Consider the following 22,149-nt stretch of genomic DNA (forward strand, 5'->3'; position numbering starts at 1 on the left):
ATAAAAAGTGCCTTGATTACAAATTAACTACGTCTATTACTTATACTCCTACTACATGATTATTCTAAAGAATTTTAAGTTTAATGCTCTCTCCGTCCACAAAAATTTATCACTAATTAAATCGATTTTTTGGGGGAATATTGATGGAATGGAGGCGTGCTATTTATACGCCGTGCTGGCGTGCTCTCACACGTGCCAACTCGCTACAAAATTAAACGCGCGAACTTTATTTCTTCAACAGATTTGAAAGTATCTCTGCGCTTCAGTGTACGGATTCAAGCTCGAAATCATGGAAGAGGTTGACGAAACAGATGCCCTACCTCAGGTTTTATTCCATTCTCTCTTCTCCGATGTCTTTATCTTCGCAGCGATTTGGAGTTTGTTTTCAGTAAAGTAGCTGAAACTTCAAATACGAATTGTTACATCGCCGTCGCTCGATACAAATCCCGTTATACCTCGTTCAGCTGATTTTAGGCAATTTATCTCTGGTCAGTCCAGGAGTGTTGGCTCAGGCTGTTTGAAAGAGCAAATTGAGGATCAATTCCTTATACCTATATTTGCAGAAATATTTGTGTTGTACCGTTCAGCGGCTAATCCGCCTTCATTTTCCAATTTGCTGGATCTAGAATAATAAATGTCAATTGCACTCGGAAATAGTTATTCTCCGTTAATCGTAGCTTAATTAGCTTTTTCGGTCACATTTTTTGATGTGGAGTATGGAGATTTCTCCGATCTCATGAATCGTCCTGTTTCATTGCTTCATTTTTCAGGTGTATATGGCATGCATCATGCACGGTCGAAGGTAACCCTCTGTAGTTCATGAATCATCTTTATAGTTTAAAAATCATTGATGTGATTGTGATTGTGGCCTTTCTACAGAGTTGGAATCTCTTATTATGATTCCAGTATATGCCATCTCCATGTTATGGAATTTTGGGAAGATGAGGATGAAGATTTTCCTATGGTTGAGATGGGTACTGGAAAAGGAAATGTTCAAGTAGCTTCACTCTGGTTTTGTGCCTTACATATAATAATCTTTTTAATCTTTTTCAATGTAGTAAAATATCAAGCTCAGCCTTGTGTTATCTATACCAGCACTAAGAGTGAAGAGTCCTTCTTGAATGCTTTACAAAGCAACGGTACACTACTTAATAACTGATATCTCATTTGGGCAGCTAGTTCCATTGTTTTATCTTTTATATAATTTCGTGAGTTGAACAGACGGAGAAACCGAAGCTCCAACAGTGAAGCTTGTGAAAAGTTCATTATTCACCTATGAGCAAGCATGGCACAGGTAAAACCATAATAGCAGAACTTTGTAACTGCATTTTTTCCCAAACTTTAAATTTTACCATTAGGTGTTTCACAGTACGCTCTTAATGATAGTTTTAGCTATTCTGGTTAACTTCAGTAATCTTAATCTTCTCATCTCGATTTCTCAAAAAAATATTTTAATATGTTGTCTGTGATGCATTTCTAGAAAGATGTATTGACAAATGAACTTAGAGTAATTCATGTATCCTAGAAGATTAGCATAATTAATACATGCTGATCATGTGTTCCTGATGGCAGAGCTTTGTATCCTTATTCTTTATTTCAATTGATTACTTTCATTTATAGTTGATCAAGCAAGTTGTCCTCCAAGTGAGAATGATTTTGCAATCTGATTAGTTTGGTTATGTGGGACAATGGGGTTTCTGGATAGAAGTTTTATAAGGTGCATACTGATGACATCATATCCAAAATGTATTTGCTTTCCTGAAAGTCATGCGATGACATCTTCTTTTGTTCTATGGTATGGAAAAGAGCAGGGATTGAAGGATCACATTAGTGGTTTTAGTATAAATGCTGAAGTTTTACTGTTTGGCCCTGTGTTTATATCTTTGGACTACTTTTTCTGGCAACATCCTTTTTGTAATAAGACTTTTTAGACTCTCTGTTTTGGCCTATATTGCCTAAACCAGGCTAATGTACCTGCGTGTTGCCGGAATGGATGAAGGATTCAATATTAAGGAAAGGATCTCTTTTGTAAGTTGAATTTTTCTTGATTTAGTGCTGTGTTTTATTTGCACCCTTAATTGTTTCATCATTTCTTGCTGTTACACTAGATATCCACTTTCCAGTTCTTACCTGTCAGTATTCATGATTATCTGTGAACTAAATTATACTATTACACTCTTAGGAGCATGTCATGACTTGAATTGTGTCCACCTCATGTACATAATACTGCTTTTTATTAACATTAAGCTATTTGGTATGGCATTGTCAACTGAATTGAATAACTCAACTATCTCTCTTTTAGTTTGTTTTTGTTATTATTTCTCGTGAAGTTGAATCATATATGCATTGTGTGTGTTATTATTCACCTGACATACCAATGCCTTGTTTGATTCATTTGTCACATTTGTTAATAAACAAATCTGTGTCAGAGGCCGTGATAATCGGAGATAGCCCTTGTTACCAAATGCCAAATCAGATCTATAGATATCTGAATTCTCCAATAGATACCGAAAACAGAGTTTATAACAATAATAAATGACAACGTCGCATATACACATCTGATCCCAGACTTATATGTTGTCAGAATATCGACTCCATTCTCATTTAATCTTCTATTGCAAGTTGATTTATTCTTTTGTTGAATTGTAGCTCAGTTCAATGATGGACATCCGAAGTGATGTTCAAGTTCGTGTCAGTGGGGGACTTCTTGCCATATTAGAGAGTGAAAGGTTAATAGACACGCTTGAGCAGAAAGAGTCTCTGAACCCATCAATTGCAATAAATTCCATATCTCAAATTTCACTGTATCCTTTGCAGTCTTTAAGGCTTCAGTTCAACTTAATTCCTTAGGTAAAGCTCTTTCATTGTATGTCTATGCATTTTTGTTGAGAAAAGCTAGTCTCAATGTGTTGACTCCACACCTTAACAAACAAGATCAGGCAAAATTTCCTTAAAGTTGACTCCACTGCTCATGAGGCACTACAAATATTTCAAACTGACAAGCATCCCAGCCATATGGGCATTGGTAGATCAAAGGAAGGGTAAAATCTGAAATATGCTTTCGCTCTTTTGCTAAAAAAATTGTCCAAGCTGCACAAGCATAGTTAGAGCGAAAGAATTTTAAGAGAAAATAAGACATGTTCACAAAGTGTTTACTGATGTTACTGATTGCAGGTTCTCTGTATACGGAATGATGAATAAGGTGCTATTAGACTTCTGTATTTATGTTTGCTGAATGATAACATATCATATGATTTCAAGACAACTGGAACTGATTATTTTGCATATTTCAGTGTGTAACACCCATGGGCAGACGTCTATTAAGGTAAGAAACTCCCAGCCGATGTAAACACTGCCTTATCTAGCTGAGTTTTCATCTAATGTTCCCATTTGATTAGGAACTGGTTCCTGAGGCCAATAGTGGACCTTGAAAAGCTTAATGTTCGTCTTGATACTGTATCCTTCTCTAGGCACGTCTGTATGATGCTTTAATTTTTTTCTTGGTTTTGTCCATCTGACTTGTGAAGTGCCCGCATGAAAAAACACTACAGACTCCATAAGACTGACAGCTTTGAATGAGCAAACTGCAATGTGTCTTCACAGTGATATCCGTCGAATGCTGATCAACATATGAGTTTTCTTCATATGAATCTTCTTGATTTGGATATTTCAAGCATGAATGGTGTTTCTTGTTAGCAATGGTAGTTTGCATGCACCTTTTATTAAAATTGAGTTTTTACTCGTGTGAAGTCTGCATGCTCATCTCTGATCGTGTTTTGAGTACGAACGTTATATGCTTAAGCGCTTCGTGCAGCTTCTCCTCTCAATAAATCTAGATATCTTTCTTTGTTGGTGCTGAAGAACTTATGGTTTCGATACGTCAGACCCTGAAGTCTGTGAAAGATATTCCTCACTTACTCAAGGTGCAACAGTCTTCTCTTAGCTGTTCTGGTGAATGTATTTTTAACACTTTTATGCCCATGTTATCTTTATTATATGTAAAATCAACAATATGTTTATCATTATGGCATTCCCTTTATACCTTACTAACCATGCACTCTTTGTATTTTTTAATTATTTTTTATTATCATCCTTTATGTTCACTCTTTGTATTTTTTTAATATTTTGGGGTAGGGGGGTTATAAGGGACATTGTTTTCTCTTTGTTGTGTGCTATCTAATCTCCACTTTTGTGGTTCTGATTCAGATATCTTTTGTATCTGTTACAGAAAATCAACTCTCCGAGTTCTGTATGTACAAATAGTGATTGGGCTACCTTTCTGAGGGTAGGAGAGATGTATACATCAACTCACCAAGTTATACTTGTACTTTTGGATGAACTTTGTGGTGAAATAACTGTGGACGATATTTTGTTTTCTAGAGCATATGCTCGCTGCTGCACATCAACAAGATATTTGAAGTAGGTATCTCTGAAACACTCCAAGAGCAATTGAAGTATTTGAACTTGGACATAATTGAGAAGGTGTAACGGCTACTACTGATCATTATTTTAATTGCATACCATAATCTTGAAAATATCCTTCTTCTTCATATTGTTTTAACACTGCAGGCTGGTCTTCACATCACTGCAGATCTGGCCTACGTATATGAACTGGTATGGGTTGTTTTCTTTCCCATATGTTTTTCTTCTATTGATCTGGTAGGTTACACATTTAATATTAAGCAGACTAATCACTCAATTATTAGTTGACTTCATTTTTTTCCCAGTTGTAGTTTAAGAACCTAGCTATGTGGATCTTTTTAACCTTGAAGGATGAAGAAGTGCAGTTTTATACGTCATACTTAAATTGCTGATCAACATCATCTTTGTTGTTGCTATACTGCACTGTATTTATTAGCTTTATATGTTTACTCGAACCTTTTGTAGGTTATTGGAGTTATAGATCTAAATCGAGGTAAAGAAAAGGGTTATGAGACAATAGTGAAAGACAACTTTTGTGGTGAGGTGAGAAAGCTTTATTGTAAGGAAGCAGATCTAGAGATTTTAATCTGAATCATCAGATCATTACAGTTTATTATTTTGCTCTTAGTTTGTTAGGAGTATAATTTAGTTACTCCATTCCATGCAGTTGGACGAGCTGAGGCAAATTTATGAGGAATTGCCTGAATTTCTTGAAGAGGTGCTACATTTTCTGTTTATCATGTTAATGAGAATCTAAACCATGATTTTGACATGAAGATATTACCTGCACTTACAGGTGTCATCATTGGAACTTGCACGTTTGCCTTATATGTCGGGGGAAAAATTTATTCCGTGTATTGTTTATATACACCAAATAGGTTGGTCTGAGAGGATGCGTTCATTTGTTGAAACACTTCCTGCAACTAATAAAATTTCAGTAGGATCAATTGCAGTTTTTTCCAGTTCTTTTTGTGTAGACAAATACTAACTAAATTGGTTTGATTTTGTCATTTATTGTTCACATCTGAAATTTGAAAGACTGGTTTTGCTATATTTTGTTACAATTACTTTATTTACACAATAAGTTAGTTTTACACATGATGTAGGCTACTTAATGTGCCTTTTTGAAGAAAAACTTGATGATGATGTTCTGGAGAAACTTCAGGATTTTGAATTTGCTGTAAGTGATAACATATTAGTTTATCAATTTGACTCAATACATTGTATTCTTGCTTCACCTGAATATGCATATTTTCTGGTTGATTCATAGTTCTCCGACGAAGATAAAGACTGCAAGAAATTTTTCTATCGCACTGCAAAGACAAGGGAATTGGATAACCTTCTTGGAGATGTATATCACAAGATTCTTGGTAAGTAAACCACCTATATGATCGACCTTAATGTTTCTTTTATCTATTGCCTATCCCTAGCAAGAAAAATAGATATTTTGGTATAGGAATATTGACTTTGAGAATGAGCTGTAAGACAAATGGTCAAAGCAGCTTGGTTTTCCAAGGCTGCTCAGCTTTTTAAGGCAATTATTTCTGCAAGAAGCATATTTGTTTTAATCACGTAGCATTCCCATCTCTGATGCTCTATCTATGTCTATTCTTTTTACCTTTCTCAAGACATGGAGAGAGCAATTACCAGAGACCTCATCACGCATATTCTTGAATTCTATGTTCCACTACTGAAAGCTGTTAATTTTGCAGCTGAGCTGGATTGGTTAGTTTACTTAAGTTTAGTGGCACATTCAATTTCGTGGATTTTCTTCATGAGCTTCCCTTGTTTCTTCTCCTATTTTCCCTTTATTCTGACCTCTATGTGATTGTTCTAGCACTTTGTCATTAGCATTAGTTGCTCGTCAGAACAACTATGCGAGGCCCATTTTAACTTCAGAAAGCATGATTGACATAAGAAATGGAAGGTTTGAGCAGTTATGTCCTATGAGTTGCACTTTGTTTACATTGAGAATATTTTATAAATCTATCTTCTTCTGGCTATCAGGCATGTTTTGCAGGAAATGACTGTCGATACATTTATTCCCAATGATACAATAATTATGGATGAAGGTGCTTTCGAGAAACTTGTCCTGTTTAATTGATCAGCTTTTGGTTTCATCACTAATATTGGCTATTAAAGAGATATCATGGATATTCAGGAAGAATCAGTATCATTACTGGGCCAAATTATTCTGGAAAAAGTGTCTACATAAAACAGGTTAACAAAAACTTCTTAACTTTTCCCTCTAGATATTTTACCAAGAAATATTGTCCAGTCTGTTTTGGCGCTTAATAAAGTCACCATCAAGGCTGCAAATAGTCACCAACATATTACAACACTTACAGACGTAATGGTTGATCACATCTTTTAAGATCCTCAGTATGCGAGATGTTCTCTGTGTAGATGCTGTTTTTTCTGTGAGGGGAGTGACATGAATCCACATTCAAATATAACCTGTGACAGACGTCAGGAGAGTGACTAATCCGGTCGTGCAATAGATTCAACAAAGTCTTGAGTCATAAACAAACTGATCTCATGTCATGATTATGAAATGTGTATATACAAGTGTAGTGTTGCATAGTATGACCATTACAACAGATCAAGATTGCTGTAGATTTTTTTTTTTTGGTTGAATTTCATATTTTTGTATACATTGTCAAAAAGAGTGGATGAATATATTTTTTATTTTAAAGTCCACTTCTCCATCTCAGGTTGCCTTGATTGTTTTCCTTTCCCATATTGGGAGTTTTGTACCAGCAGATGCAGCAACAGTGGGTGTGACTGATAGGTTGCGTCTGTTGTTTCCCAATCTTCATTGTCCTTCTCTAGTGACACTTGTTTATTTTATTTTATTGGAGAAGATTTAATGCTATCATCCTTTAAAACAGGATATTCTGTGCAATGGGAAGCAAGTATATGACTGCTGAGCAATCTACATTTATGATTGATCTCCAACAAATAGGCATGATGTTGAGGCAAGTTAAGTTTAAATTGATAAGAATTATATCCAATGAGATCTTAAACATCACTTCTTTTTCCTTGTTTTTTTAAGGAGTATTCCATTAATGATGTAGTTTTGAACTATGAAGTAATTCATATATGTATAAAATTCCTAAAACGACTATATCCTTCAGGCATGCCAGTTCTCGGTCTTTGTGTTTGGTTGATGAATTCGGAAAAGGAACTCTTTCTGCAGGTTAGCTACTGCAATAATGCAGGACTCCTTAATCTTTTAAGGTTGCTGCTGACACTATCTCTAACATCCTTTATGTCAATTCCAGATGGCATTGGTCTCCTCGGTGGAACCATAAATTATTTTGCCTCATATGATAATCCCCCAAAGGTTTGGTATCGACTCCCTTTCTTCATCTCAGATTACAGGAAACTGCTTATTACATCCTTCATCAGAAATTGTAATTGCTTCCATTCAGTAGTTAGCGCATCCTGTATGCCTTTTCTCTTCAAAACGGAGAAACCTTGTCCTTCTTATTCAAATTGATGAAGTCCCATCCCGTTAAACTCACTACTACTTTCGGACATTCACATTAAGGAGTATTCAAACAACTTCTTATCTGACATATCAAGATTCTCCATGTTTTTGCAGGTTCTGCTCTCCACTCACTTAAGTGAGATATTTGAAGATGGTTATTTAGTGGAGGTAACATAATTTGTATTCATGTTTCCTATTTTCAAATTTGAGCTTCTGCAACTTTCTAGATGTGGTATGACTCAAGCATTATGTAATTTCTTCAGTCAAGAAAGATCAAGCATTTCACTATGAGTGTGCTGAGCCCAGCTGAAAAATGCACAGACGCCGAAGACATTGTGTTTCTATACAGGTACTTGCGCTGTTTCTAATCAGGTTTGGAAATAAAGCTCATTCTTTGAAACGCAAAACTAGCTCACAGTGTTGAGCCAATAATCTATGTTATGCTTAATTTTCCTTACAACTTTTTGGTGTTTATATTTGCTTAAATGATTATGGAGAGACCGTCTTCGTTGACAGTCTTGTTCTTTGCCTGTCAGGTTGGTTCCCGGACGTGCACTTCTTAGCTATGGTGAGTGACCTACCATCACAAAAACAAGAGATTCACATTCCCTTTCTAAAAAGAATTGCTATAATTTGTTTTGCAGGGCTGCACTGTGCATTACTTGCTGGTACATCTCGATTCATAACAAAATCTCAAGATTTCGTAATTCAGGATCGTTGCGTGTATTTCTATTCAGCAGTCGAGTCAGCCTATTTTCGTCTGATTTTAAGTTTTTTAATCTAAACCACTTTAGGTGTTTCTGAGAAAGTTGTAGAGAGAGCAGCACACCTACTTGTTTCAATAGAGAATAACAAGAATGCTGAGAGACTCGTCAACGAGAGCATATCCGCGCAGGATCAGCAGTATCAGGTGTAGTTTACGCGCATTTTTCATTGTGGTCCGCCTTAGTTTGTCAAGCCATATTGAAGTATTGAAATCTGTGCAGGAGGCTGTTAAGAAGTTGTTGGCATTTGATACTTCTAATGGAGATATTAAGCTTTTCTTTGAAGATATATTGCCTTAGAAACATTACAATCTTGGATTGTCAGTTTTCATGGGGCTTCATTTGGCATATTGTGTGTGGTGCTCTGTAATTATCAATCGTTTGTGCAAAGACATGTTTTGGAATCACAAATCACAAAATTCTTCTATAATTCTTTTTTTTTTAAACTTAAAACCATGATGTTGAAATAAAACAGAAAAAATTACGAATTTAATGGTGTTTGGTAATAGCATTGATCCAAAATGAGTCGTGGCATTTAATTGTAGAGTTACTACTTTGTTTTGTTTAATTTTATACATTTATTTTAATTTTAATATCTTTAAATTATTAATTTACAGATTAATTAAAGCTTAATTTAGTAGTTATTACACAACATTTCCCTATTTTCTCCGATTGTTTAGTTATGTGCTTAAGTAAAATTAGATATATATTCTCTTTGTCAATAAAAAATAGGAGTATTATTTTTTTCATTTCTGTCTGCCAACCAAAATTAATCTTACTGAAAATGAAATTTATTTCTAATTTATTAATCACTTTTTATTTTTCTCTTTTTTATTTTCTCTATATTTTCTCCTTTCTCCTATTTTATCCCATTTATCTTTTTCTTTTTAAAATTTTGCTCACGTCAAATGTGTGTCATCCACTAATCAAACTGTTTTTTATAGACACAGTTTTTCTTAGACCACAGTAGACAAAGCATTATTTTATTTATTATTTTCATTTATTTTGTTATTTATTATTATTGTTTTTTTTTTATTGGCAGTCTACAAGGCGTTGTGCATAATTTGATAACATTATCCACACAAACTAAAAATTTGAGAATATTGAGGGATGATTTCCATCAAGCATCCATCTCCACCATTCCCACTCCGTCCGCACACAATCTGGGTGCCCAAATACAAAGCTCGCATGCTGCACCTCACCACCACGGCGGCGCTTCCTTGTATTATCCTCGCAGCCACCGCTCCGCCGGCTGGGAAGCTCTCGGTTCTTCTTCAGACAGGGTTCGTCTTCTGCCCCTCCAACTCTCCAACCTCTTTTTCTTACTTTCACTAATGAATAGTAAATGATGGGCAGTGGTGTATGCCTAGTTGCGTATTGGGTTGCAAATTTCGTGGTGCCGGAAATCGTTCTCAAGGATCTTCAATCCAAAGAGAAAGAGGAGAATTCAAATGAAGACGAAAGTTGACTCAAACTAGTTTCGACATAGATTTATTTCTATTTCTAGGAAGAATTCATGCGTTGCTCTCTCTTTCACTACAAATCATGCCTTATTCATTTTGTTTTATGAAATTTATCTTTATCTAGTTACTTGTTCTTCACTTTCTTATTTATATTGGGGTGTTAGGAAATAAACACCTTGTGGACATGACAAAATGACCAAATGAATTGAGTTACAGTGGGAGAACAACTCTCTGTATAAAAGCAATACAGAGAGACTTGATTATATTAACACTAGGAAACATATCATAGAGCCTAAAATACATCAACGGTAAGCCTTTTACATTATAAATTTGCAAATACTTCTAAAGAGTTTAATTTATAAGCTCGTATAATTTTTTTAAGGAGCTTAGTTAAAAGGTTAGCCAAACACATTTTGAATTCGAAAAACTTATCATAGTTAACTCAAACAATTGAGACTCAAATGTCTCATGCTTTAACCACTTTATTGCTAGATCGTCAACATATGACTTCATATGAAATTGTTTAATTAACGCGATTACATGAACCTTTAGTTTTTGCATGAATATGACTTCACAAGAATTTTCCAATCATCGACCCTAATTGTAAGTTTTACTAGTCATCGATTCATCCAAAAAAATGACGTTGCCGTTGAGTTAGATTTTGAGTTTGATTACTTGTCTTTTTTGAAAAGTTGTTAGTGCCAAGGCTCGTATTCGATTGTACATGTGAAAACCGAAGGTTCATATGACTGTACAAATTGAATTGTTTTAGATGATTTATATTTATATAACGCACAATTGCTTAATTTAATCATGTGATCTCGCTTTTCGCACGAATGTAAGTTTATAAATTATTTTGATGCATATTATTATTTTAAAATAGTCGATATATACAAAATGGGCGAAAATTTATAGCACTAGTACTTAAACTTTATGTTTCGGTTAACTATTATTTTCACTATATTCAAATACTCAAGAAATTAAATTCAAGCAAATAGAATATAGCGATGATAGCTCAGCTGGAGGAGCAATAGATTCTTAATCTAATGGTCGCGTGTTCGATCCACGCTCATCGCAATATTTTTAATCATATCAAACTTACTATACTCGTATTTTCATCATTTGCAAATACTCTCAAAAGTTTATAAGCTCTCTCATGCATTAACCACTTTATTGATAGGTCGTCGACACACATATACCTGATTTATATGAAATTGTTTAATTAACATGATCACATGAACCTTTTATTTTTGCGTGAATATGACCTCGCATAGAATTTTTCAATCTTTGACCCTAATAATGAGTTTTACTAGTCATTGATTCATCCAAAAAATATGACGTGGTCGCCGTCGGAGCATAGATGCTAGGCTTGATTGCTTATCTTTTCCGAACGTTCATATGATTTGTTCAATTGTACATGTGAAAATCAAAGGTCCGTATAATAGAGTTGGTTGAATTGTTTTAGACGATTTACATTGTATATCACGCAAAATCGCTTAACTTAATCATTTGGTCGTGAGAGACTTTGCTTTTCGTACGAATGTAGATTATAAAATTATTTTGATTGCATATTGGAGTATTAGGTTAAAGTAGTCTATTTACACATAATGGGGCTAAAATAGTCTCTTTTGATTGCATATTATTAGGTTAAAGTAGTCTATTTACACAGAATGGGGCTAAAATTATTGTACTAATGCTTAAAAGTTAAAACTTTCCCTGTTTAACTATGTTTCATTATACTAAATAAATAGCGTACAAGGATTATTTGTATAGCGATGATAGCTCAGCTGGCGGAGCAACAGATTTTTAATCTAATGGTCGCGTGTTCGATCCACGCTCATCGCACTTATTTTTTGCTGTCAATTTTTAAGTTGCAAAAATAGTTTATTTATTTATTTTGAATATTTAACTGAAGATGCTTTTAGCTGTATTTTGTAACCCAAATCAATAAACACTTTTGTCGTTACATATTCATCTCAAACTTACTCTAAATCCCCAAAAAACAGAGAAACATAAACATATCAACAACCAAGGTCTAAAATGAGAATTTCAATCTTGATCACATGAATAATCAAGAAACAGCACCACATTCTTTCAAAATCAATTCATATACACTAGAAATCTAGATCAAAGGTCATTTCATTCATCAATAATCCTATGTATATATAAACATGGATGATATTTTTATAACAAAGCAAAGCATATCAAACCCTCATATATCATCTCAATCCTTTCTTGTCGAAACCCTATAAAACGGAATCCGAACACTTAGCTTTTGATCATTCTTCTTCGAAGCCGAAGCCTGTTGTTGTGATGCCCTTGTTTTTAGATAACACACATCTCCTTCACACACGTACCCACTCCTCTCCGGTTTCTCGGAAAAGCACCTCTTCAAGATGTCGAACGAAGGCATCGCCATGCTCTTGAATCTTGATCTCTCAAATATTTCCAACTACAACTTCTTTCTTTGTATTGAAAACTCCTCTTTCTTTATATTGATGCCTTCAAAGCTTTCTCTACTTATGTTTGGTGGGAAAGGCTATATATTTTGAGGTGCAACAACCAACTACCTATCTCTACATCATTGAATTATTCCAACGTTATGGTCAAGACATGACTGCAGCGTGCATGTAATTTAGCCACTTTTTTTATTTGTATTTTAGGAATTTAATATTGTCAAAGAGGGAACACAATTACACAATATTGATTTGTGAGTTAGATTTGTACACGTTTCCTAATGGAGAATCAATGGATATGTTGCAACACGGCTTTCTTCTTTTCTTTAATGAGAAGTCAAATTGCAAAATGTGCTGGCTTTCCATTAAAGCAGTACATACCCTATTTTCTTTTATTAATTGATTTAATGGTGTGCACACATCATGTATTATTTGATACTACTATTTTAGTTTCAAATAAGAAGAAAAAGATTAATGCTATCTGCCTATCTCTAAAGAAAGTACATGATTAATGTTATGGTTCTTTGGCACCAAATTAATGGGTTTGTTCATTGACCATATATTCAAAATAAGACTAATAATGTAAAATGATTATCGAATAAAAAACATACAAAGTTAAATGGGATGTCCCAAATATGAATATTGGTATAAGTCGAATTGCAAGAATGAATTCATCCAAGAAATATAAAAAGAGATTCAAATTCATTAACTTGGGCATTAAATTGGGGTCAACATTTGACAATATATTATTGCCGTCCTATACTTTGCTTCCCGAATTATATTTGTTTTTTACGAAAACTCAAATAGTGTAAAATAGAGAGGTTTGAAAATTGACTACTACTACTATTATTTTGGAATGAAAGTAAGCGCCCACTTAAAAAATTGTGACATTTCAATTCATATTAAATACTGCATGCGTTTCATAATAGGAGTCTCATTTAGTATGGGCATGAATTTTAAAAAATATAAAAAAATATATTTAATAAATTAATGGACTATATGTCTCACTTATCTATACTCTATTAATTCTATACTCCTTCCGTCCCACTTAAGACGATCCATTTTTCATTTTGATTTGTCTCAATCAAGATGGTCATTACTAAAAATAGAAACACTTTATTCTCTATCTTATTTTACTAATTCCACTTAACACACAAACTTAAACCGCATAAAATCTCATGGAAAAGGTCATCTTCATGACTCTTATTATGAAGTAAACCGAATTGACAAAATGTGACTCTTATGGTGGAACAGAAGTAGTACAAAGCAAAATGACAACATTTTCAAATTAAAATTCTGATTTAATCCTCAAACCTAAACAACGATGCTTATTTATATCGAAATTGCATACTGATAAGCTGAAAAGCATAAGTGGTAGGAGATGTGAAGATTGATACATACTGGAAACGGTAGATATGCATTGAAATTCACCATAGAATATGAATAACAACATTCAAATCCATAAGTTTAACGAAATCATCAAAGACCCATCCTTTTGGGAGAATAACGCTTAGAGAGAATTCAAGAGATTTTTACAAAGATTTTGTTCGAGGATATACAAGGCCCAGTTCGACCTTTGTTTTCAAAGCGATCCAAAGGTATTCTCTCCACTGTAGGTCATGTATAGGAAGCCATCTTCGTCTTTGTTTTCCTCGTAGATAGCAGACATCATTGCAGCTGCAGTTATATAAGGCACATTTCGACATCAGAAAAGAACTTAACAACACTACATCACGTAGAGAAGGGCTCTATTGAAGTTTGTATCATTACCAGTGGGAGGGAGAATGTTCTTGACAAAAACAAATATGGCTTTCTCAGCACTGAGCTTGATTCTTTTCCGGACAACGTACACAAACTGCCCTACAGTCAGATCAGCAGGAACAAGATACCTGTATTTTTTGTTGGAAAGGGAAAATCATTACCAAAATATAGCAGAGAATAAAGAGAATGAGTTTTGTAATTGATAAATTTGCTAAAGTGTTCCAAGTCAAGTATCATATCACATTGAAACTGAAGATGCAGAATTAACAAGCTTTGCTGTCAAAGAATGAAAGATCCCAACAGAGGATGATACGGCAGAAAAAAAAATTCTCGAATGAACCTTAGCACAATTGATATCACAAGTCTTGACAGACCACACAAGAACCAAGTTGTAGAAAATAACCAAGGTTTACTGACTTTTTCTTGTCAATATTTTATTGAAAAGGGAAAATAATTACCAAGATATAGCTGAAAATAAAGAGAATGAGTTTTGCAGTTGAAAATTTTCCAAGAGGGTCATATAAATTGAAAGTGAAGCTGCAAAATAAACAAGGGTTTGCTATCAAAGAATGAAATATCATAACAGAGTCTGTTATGACACGGCAGAGAAAAAATTTCGAATACACCTTAGCACAACTGATAACTCAGCAAGTCAAGACAGACCAGACAACAACAAAGTAGGAAAAAGTAGCCAAGGTTTACTGACTTTTTCTTGTCGATATCAGGTATGTCACTTCTTTCAGCCTTTTCCACAATGACCTACATTACAAAACATATAGACACCATCAAAAATTGGTTAAAGTTAAACAGGGAAAACATCATACATCAAGCGGCACTCATAAACCAAATTTGTTTTGTTAATACCGGAATTCTGTCTGGGTACTTCTCCCTAATACGGGCAGCTTCAGCCTGTCGCCTCTCTGCAATTCGGTAAGAGCAATACGATTATAATGTCTCCATAAAATACACAAGCAACAATATTTGCATAATGCTAATGCCTTCTAATGGGAAAAAGCAACTTCAAATGCTGCTGGTTCTGTCCTAATAAAATCTCTACATATAACATAAAACATAAACCAAAATTAAAATGGGAAGAAGAGAGCTCAAGTTCCCAGTACTGTACAAACATAAACCATAGCAAAAGAGAATATTCTCCACACATTTAGAAAGCACTGCACAAACTAAAATACAAGCAACCGATAGGATCAATAACATAAGTAAAAAATAAAATGAAAATTAAATTGATAAGGGTTGAGAAGTAGTAATTCAATTCCACAATTTCGCAAAACAACGGTATTACTCAGGCAACCAAGAGGCATGGGATCCCCAAAACCCAAAAACAAACTAACATATTAAATCACAATCATAAAATTCAATTCATTTCCTCCAACCATACCAAATATTCTTCACAAAAACCCCCTTCAACTATACAAATAAATCATCACGAAAAAAATCTAAATAAATGAAAATCCAGATCATGTAAACTCCAATTAATCGTAAATTTGGAGTGGCAATATTTAGGAAGAATTCAAAGCAATAGCATCAAACCAGCTACAAAAACTTAATCGAAACGAAAATTAGGGGTAAGTTGACCGATGATCGGAGTGTGGAGACAATACCGAGGGGGTGTTCCAGCTTGAAGGAGCTCTTGGCCATGGCGTGGGATGATTGGCTGCGATCGGGAGCAAAAAGAAGGTGAATGAATGAAATTAGGGTTCACAAAGCGAATCTAAAGTAGAGTGAAAGATAAAGAGATTACCAAACTTGAGAGAATTTGGGGGAAACTAAAAATCTATACGTCGCTCCAAATCCAATTGTGATTATCCAAATATTTGGAAATGGATTGCGTAAGGAATATGCCTTCTCTTTTTTCTTTTCTTTTTTTTAATGTTATCAATTCATATATGTCACCTCATTTATAGCTACATTGAACCGATTCCGCAATGAAATGATGATTTTGGTATTTGTAAATTTAATTATACCAATTAACTGTCTAATATTGTTCTAACAATTCTGAATCTAAATTGGATTGATTGAATTGACATATCAATTATAAGATTTAGATGCAATTCCAATTCCAAATCCAATTTTAACCTATAATCTGAATTAAACTATTAAACTAATATTCCTAGATTCAATCTGAGGCGAATGGAATATCACGAATAGCTCGTGAAAAGTTGTAGTGTTGCCTCGAAAATCAAATTTATTAGCCCTATTAAGTGATTTATTACACAATATCTCTACACTATAACTCTCTTAATTATTTTTCATAATTATGAAAATAAAATTAAACTGAATATCATTATTTATAATCTAAAAAATTATTTATTTATCCAAGATCATTATATTATTATAAATATTATAAATTATAAACAATCTCAATATATTTATACATATTATGTACTTAACATACAATTATTACAATCTCAAGAAATTAAGAGAGAACTCTAGACATTAAAGTACATACATATCTTAATAATTATAGATTGTATAGAGCGCAATATTTTCTCTCTTTTTTTTGGCAATTTCTTCTCTTCTAGCTTTTTTAAATAGTACACTTGTGCCTGAGAGATTGAAGCAACTACACGACAGTAATGGAATTTGAACCCAGACTCATTGCAGCAAAATCTGTCCCTTCGTTACCAACTGCACTACGCCGCAGCGGGCTACTCCCCTTATTCATCATTCAATATCTCATAGTATTTCATTTTCTATTCATATGTTGCTAAATGTGTTATTTCATTATTGTTTTTTATTTCACTCTCTTTTGTATACTAAAATAATTTTTTAAACTCATTGATCCAATATGTAATACTAGTACTATTTATTTCCGGACAAAGGAGCATATTTTAATTTTCATTTTTATAATTGTCCCTTCACTTTTTAAATTTGCATTGAATCTAAAATGAGGAAAATATTAGCATTCATTTATTCAAACTGTAGTATAAATTCATTTTTTGGTTTCTGAAATCCCTTTAATTATAATAATAATTATTATAAATAGTAACAAGAGAATATAAATTTAATGGCATGTTGGTGTTACGTGAACTCGGCACCTCATACAATAATGTCTAAGCATTTTACCGCTAGGTCAAAGGCTTTGGACTTATTCGGGAAAATTAAGTTGGTTCCATATATAATGCAAGAAGGGAACATTAAGTTGCTAAAATAACCACACCATAAATAACACGGAGAGACCTCGGGACGAGGAAACACAATTTAGTTGGTAAAACACTTCCACTTCAACCAATAGGTCGGCGGTTGAAAAAAAGAGGCATCAAAACCTCAGCAAACATACATTTATTACGAGTTTCGCTACCAATCCTAAACACACTAATTTATACGTATAGTTGCTATAACGACCCATCTTCTCGACTAAAACAGAGCAGATACGCATATATTACAGGTCGACTCTACGCGGAAATATAGAAAGAATCGTGTATAACGAGCAAATTCCTAAGATAAGACACGAGGATGTTTCATCCCGTAACTACAAGCCGTGGAGCAATCTAACCTTCCATTAGATGCAGGCTCAGTGACTGGTCGGAAGAGAATCAGAAAGACGCGTTCCACACAGCACTCTCGCCTTCTCCACACCGGCGGTGCACCTCCTTGATTCTATCCGCAGAATTGCAGATCCCGCTGCAGCTCCAGTCGAACGAGGCAACACATATGTTGCCTGCCTGGGCCTTCCACTCGCAATCTGCAGTTTCGCAAGCTTGATTAAGAGCTCAAACGTGGCGTTTATAATAACATATTGATTCGATAACTTGAGCTATGTAGTGCTATATGTGGGGAAAAGGATACCAGGTGGTGTGCCACAACATAATCTACGGTCGTCTATATGTTCCACATCCAATCCGATGAACCAAGATCCCAACGAGACATCCTCGTTTGCGTATTTGTGAAGTACATGCCTACCACAATAAAGCTTATTAGATAAACGATCGATTTATATACACCATAAAAGTAACACAAGAGCGAAAAACCTACTGGTTTATTGATATATACGAGGCTAAATCTCTTGAAATAGCGTACAATTGCCCTGTAGCGTGACGGAAGTACTTGTTTCCATTTTCGCCAAACTTCCAATACTCGGGTTCATGATATCTTACTCCCCTGTTAATAAGAAAGAGGTGAGGGAAAGAAATGGGAACATTCGGGACAACAGAACGTGAAGTAGCCATAATCGGGATAGCAACGTGAGATGCTTACTTCTGAGCCAGGACCGGACCAGATTTCATGCATCCTATGTACACCCTCGGTTTGGAACGATGCCTAGCCAGAGTCGCTCCCAACGTCGCTGCAATTAAAAGAACATAAGTCCACATGCTCTTAAAGCAAGAAAAGCGCAAGGATATACGTATTTTTGCTTCAATGGGAGGTGAATAGAAGAAATATTTTCTTCTAACCTATGTTTACATGCACGTCATCGTCAACTTTGACGTAGAAATCGGCATCCCAAAGTTGAACTGCAGTGGTGAAATAGGTTTTCGTCTTGGCTGATAGTTCAAGGTATCCTTCGACATGATCCTGGAAAATAAGGTAGTCTTAGGCGGTGATATGAGGTCAACGAATTAAAATAAGTAAATAAATTACCAGTCTTAGAAAATCTCCATGTTTTCGATCTTCGGCTTCAATAGCTCTGTCAAGAATTCCACCGGATGTTGCACTGGTGATTCGAGGATCAAACAAGCAAATGTGAAATTAGACATAAATTGTTGCCAAAAAACAAGTGAGGGGAATAAATGATACGGAGGCAGCTTCCAAAAATGGTTTAGCCGACTAAAAATGCATTAAATTATATAAATGCTCAGAATCACAAACATTTACTATTACTTACCTGTGACCAATCACAAATCGAATAATAATTCCCTTTTCCTCCTCAAGCTGTTTCCGTTTCCCGCCTGAATTTATTCAGTGGATATGGCATGAATTACAAATCATTTCTCCATCCAATATGGCATGCAGACAAATTTGCTAGAGACGAAAATAAGATAATATACGAAAGAAGGATGGAGCACCTTGTAGCATCCAAGTAGCGCGAACCGAGTCTCTTCTCTTTCGACTACTAAAAGCTGTGTTGATGCCTACGACCATCAAGTACTTTCTTTTTTTGGTCAATTCAGGTATTTTCAGGTCTTCAGATATCGGGGAACCACTGAGTAAGGAATCCTGTACAGCCCTAGCCGCAGCTAGCTCCGTTTCCAAATTTGAAATTGTTTTATCGAGAGTCCTGCATTGTTGCAGCAGGTAACTATGAGTTATGCACTTTGCTGTATAACATAAACATCCAAAGACGCGAAGTATACTTACTCGGGTGTCCTTAATACATCCTTCGAACCCCATTTCACATCCTTCTGACAAAGCAACAAATTGACATTATATGCTAATCTCCAAATAAAAAAACTAAATCTTGAAATTTTGTACTCACAACTTTTGGATCACAATCATCTGAGACTAACTGAAGCTTCTCGTCGGAAACCCCTCTCAACCTAGACATATCTTTAGCTTCTGGAACTGCCCACATCCTGCCAAATATTAAAACATTCAGCTCCTCGTACGAGGCTGTTATAACCAAAGAACTTCTGACGTAAGTGGAAAAATTTATCACCGATCGCATGATACACCGTTACTTCCAGGAAGTAGTGATCAGGAAGATAAAAACACGAACACAAACGTTCTTATTTCGTTATATAAATTGTTCCATAAACAGCACATCAGTCCCTAAACTAGACTCCTTGAGTTTGCACAATAGATTGAGTCAAACATCAGCATTGGAGCTATTCGCAATATGCAGCCCGAAACGTACCCTAGACTTGTCACAATATACTTAAAACATTACCGGACATCCCTAGTTCATCCCGAATTCCCATGTTAAAGTAGGCAAATCTTGAATATTGGGCAGATCTAACTGAATTTCCTTCTTATAATCCATTGAAATAGTCATGAATCTCCCCATGAAAGGGGTTTATCAAGGTCAACTCCAATCCCCCTAGCTCAATTAATACCAAATCACATCTATTCAAATCAACTCTCATCATTAGATGCTAAAAAGTGAGCTACACTTCGCAATTGGATTGCAGATCAGCTGAATGATGAAAGTCATCAATGAGTTCAACACCAAATCACCAATCATAGCCACTCTATAAGCCTAACACTATGATCAAAATCAGAATTAACAAAAAAATAAAATCAAAGATCAAACCTGTCGGTGAAGAGCATCCCAGCGCAGAAGCAGCCAACGCAGAGAAGAAGAGCGAGATTCCTCGAAACAAAACTCTTCGAATTCGACTCAACTCCTCTGCTCTTCCAAGACATCCTTCCCCCCTTCAAATTAGCCTCTCAATCTCTCAAATCAAGCATTCCCCATCCCAATTTCCACCCAAAATTCAAAATTAAAGCAAGATCTTCTGCTAATAGCAACTAAAAAAGGCGGGAGGAGTTAATTTTGGTGTAGTGAAAAGAACGTATGAGTACAATGATGGGAATTTGGGGATGATTGGTCTTTTAGAGAAATGGGGCTTCCCAAAATGTGACCTTTTCAGTAGCGCATAAATGGATATGTGCTTAGATGATGCACGCAAAAAAGGGGATGGCTAATGTGAATAGGTGGAGGTGTATATTCGGAAATGGGGAGGGAGGATTGATGGAGAAGATGAAGTAGGAGTGGTGGTGTGTGGAATTTGAGAAGAAATGGAAGGGAAGAATTCGAGAATAGACCCACCACCTCTCCTACCCAACTGAAATCTCTTCCAAGTCTTCTTCTTCTTTTTCCTTTTCTTTTTTTTCTTTGTGAACAAATTACAGCGCCATTATTATCAAACAGTGCTTCGTCAGCTAAAATGTCGGTGCGCTGTCTTAATTAATTATCTTAAGATTGTTCGAGATTAAATTTTAGATTAGTTTTGTGATAAATGGAAGTCAAAAATATTTGTAGTAGTATAATATTGTCTCGAGATTAAGTAAGGAGGCATATCGTTGTATATGGGTGATAAAATACGGAAATGACTTATAGTGAAACATGAAAGGCCAACCAAGAAGTGCGGCTTATTTGGAAAGCTAATTTTTCTTGAAATTTATTTTAAATGAACGTGTGATGTCAATCAAATAATATTCATAAAATTTAAATTTATATAATCCATCAAAGACTAATGGATTCAATTTGTTCCATCTATATAATTTCTTTTAGTACTTCATTATTCTTTTTGGAGGAATACATGTCAAACAAAAGTTACACCCTCTCGGCTCATTTCATATAAAGACTATAATAATGTTAAATTTGAAAGAAAGGCATCAAATAATTAGTTTAGGTAGTAAGATATGATGATATAGCTTATGCTTCTGCACAAAAAAGAGACATCATTCCTAATGTCTGTAGTAAAGATATGGAGATGGGGATGATTGTACACGTGGTACACGTGTGAAAACACATGCATCTGTTCTATATCATCATATGTTTACAGATCATATTTCTACAACTTTTCAATCATTTACGTACTCAAACCCATCACTTATATCGTAAATAAAGGTGTAATTGAATTTATTATTATTAAGTGATGTTCTAAACTCTAAAGTCGATGCATGTTACTACTAATTAATAGAGCCTTGCATGCACAAATTAATAATCATAAAATTACTCAATGCAAAAAAATGCTATACTAATTAAATTTATCAAATAAGTATAGAATTAATATATGGGCGATTAATTGTTAGATGGTCCTAATTAATACTTTAGTATTGAGGATTTGAAGATTATTTAGAATATTGTAAAGAGAAATTGGCCATTG

The 22,149-nt window shown here is 34.7% G+C and overlaps 3 protein-coding genes and 1 non-coding gene across 8 annotated transcripts; 2 read left to right on the forward strand and 2 right to left on the reverse strand.

Moving 5' to 3' along the window:
• Positions 1 to 136: 136 nt before the first annotated feature.
• On the forward strand, positions 137 to 10,265 carry LOC125209938 (DNA mismatch repair protein MSH5). Of its 4 annotated transcripts, none has more exons than XM_048109515.1 (36): positions 137 to 325; positions 771 to 802; positions 880 to 974; positions 1,059 to 1,139; positions 1,222 to 1,294; positions 1,965 to 2,028; positions 2,650 to 2,804; positions 2,940 to 3,041; positions 3,175 to 3,202; positions 3,294 to 3,325; positions 3,399 to 3,456; positions 3,837 to 3,923; positions 4,229 to 4,285; positions 4,381 to 4,482; positions 4,570 to 4,614; positions 4,888 to 4,965; positions 5,090 to 5,140; positions 5,219 to 5,300; positions 5,529 to 5,602; positions 5,693 to 5,792; positions 6,051 to 6,147; positions 6,260 to 6,349; positions 6,430 to 6,494; positions 6,584 to 6,642; positions 7,137 to 7,213; positions 7,314 to 7,400; positions 7,560 to 7,621; positions 7,707 to 7,768; positions 8,030 to 8,083; positions 8,179 to 8,264; positions 8,452 to 8,483; positions 8,560 to 8,583; positions 8,710 to 8,825; positions 8,902 to 8,999; positions 9,722 to 9,962; positions 10,036 to 10,265. In XM_048109515.1, exons 1-34 carry the CDS (start codon positions 290 to 292, stop codon positions 8,977 to 8,979), a joined length of 2,421 nt encoding a protein of 806 aa, XP_047965472.1. In that variant the 5' UTR covers positions 137 to 289; the 3' UTR covers positions 8,980 to 8,999; positions 9,722 to 9,962; positions 10,036 to 10,265. The 4 variants fall into 4 exon arrangements, with proteins under 4 accessions (XP_047965472.1, XP_047965489.1, XP_047965485.1 ...); XM_048109532.1 differs by having other exon boundaries at positions 6,135 to 6,147; XM_048109528.1 differs by having other exon boundaries at positions 4,381 to 4,419.
• Positions 10,266 to 11,146: 881 nt separating this feature from the next.
• Positions 11,147 to 11,219, forward strand: TRNAK-CUU. The gene has a single exon. It is a non-coding gene; the product is annotated as a tRNA-Lys (tRNA).
• Positions 11,220 to 13,996: 2,777 nt separating this feature from the next.
• On the reverse strand, positions 13,997 to 16,262 carry LOC125202162 (autophagy-related protein 8C-like). Its single transcript, XM_048100515.1, has 6 exons — positions 16,119 to 16,262; positions 15,979 to 16,031; positions 15,224 to 15,279; positions 15,066 to 15,118; positions 14,369 to 14,487; positions 13,997 to 14,275 (listed from the first exon to the last, which is right to left on the reverse strand). Exons 2-6 carry the CDS (start codon positions 16,013 to 16,015, stop codon positions 14,181 to 14,183), a joined length of 360 nt encoding a protein of 119 aa, XP_047956472.1. The 5' UTR covers positions 16,016 to 16,031; positions 16,119 to 16,262; the 3' UTR covers positions 13,997 to 14,180.
• Positions 16,263 to 17,577: 1,315 nt separating this feature from the next.
• On the reverse strand, positions 17,578 to 21,145 carry LOC125201194 (probable beta-1,3-galactosyltransferase 2). Of its 2 annotated transcripts, none has more exons than XM_048099206.1 (11): positions 20,568 to 21,145; positions 19,794 to 19,890; positions 19,676 to 19,716; positions 19,384 to 19,595; positions 19,203 to 19,266; positions 18,959 to 19,031; positions 18,772 to 18,892; positions 18,575 to 18,662; positions 18,353 to 18,478; positions 18,167 to 18,276; positions 17,578 to 18,062 (listed from the first exon to the last, which is right to left on the reverse strand). In XM_048099206.1, exons 1-11 carry the CDS (start codon positions 20,678 to 20,680, stop codon positions 17,914 to 17,916), a joined length of 1,194 nt encoding a protein of 397 aa, XP_047955163.1. In that variant the 5' UTR covers positions 20,681 to 21,145; the 3' UTR covers positions 17,578 to 17,913. The 2 variants fall into 2 exon arrangements, with proteins under 2 accessions (XP_047955163.1, XP_047955162.1); XM_048099205.1 differs by having other exon boundaries at positions 19,676 to 19,719.
• Between the last annotated feature and the right edge of the window lie 1,004 nt (positions 21,146 to 22,149).

This window comes from Salvia hispanica, chromosome 1 (assembly GCF_023119035.1).
Source record: "Salvia hispanica cultivar TCC Black 2014 chromosome 1, UniMelb_Shisp_WGS_1.0, whole genome shotgun sequence".
NCBI classification, from domain to species: Eukaryota; Viridiplantae; Streptophyta; class Magnoliopsida; order Lamiales; family Lamiaceae; genus Salvia; species Salvia hispanica.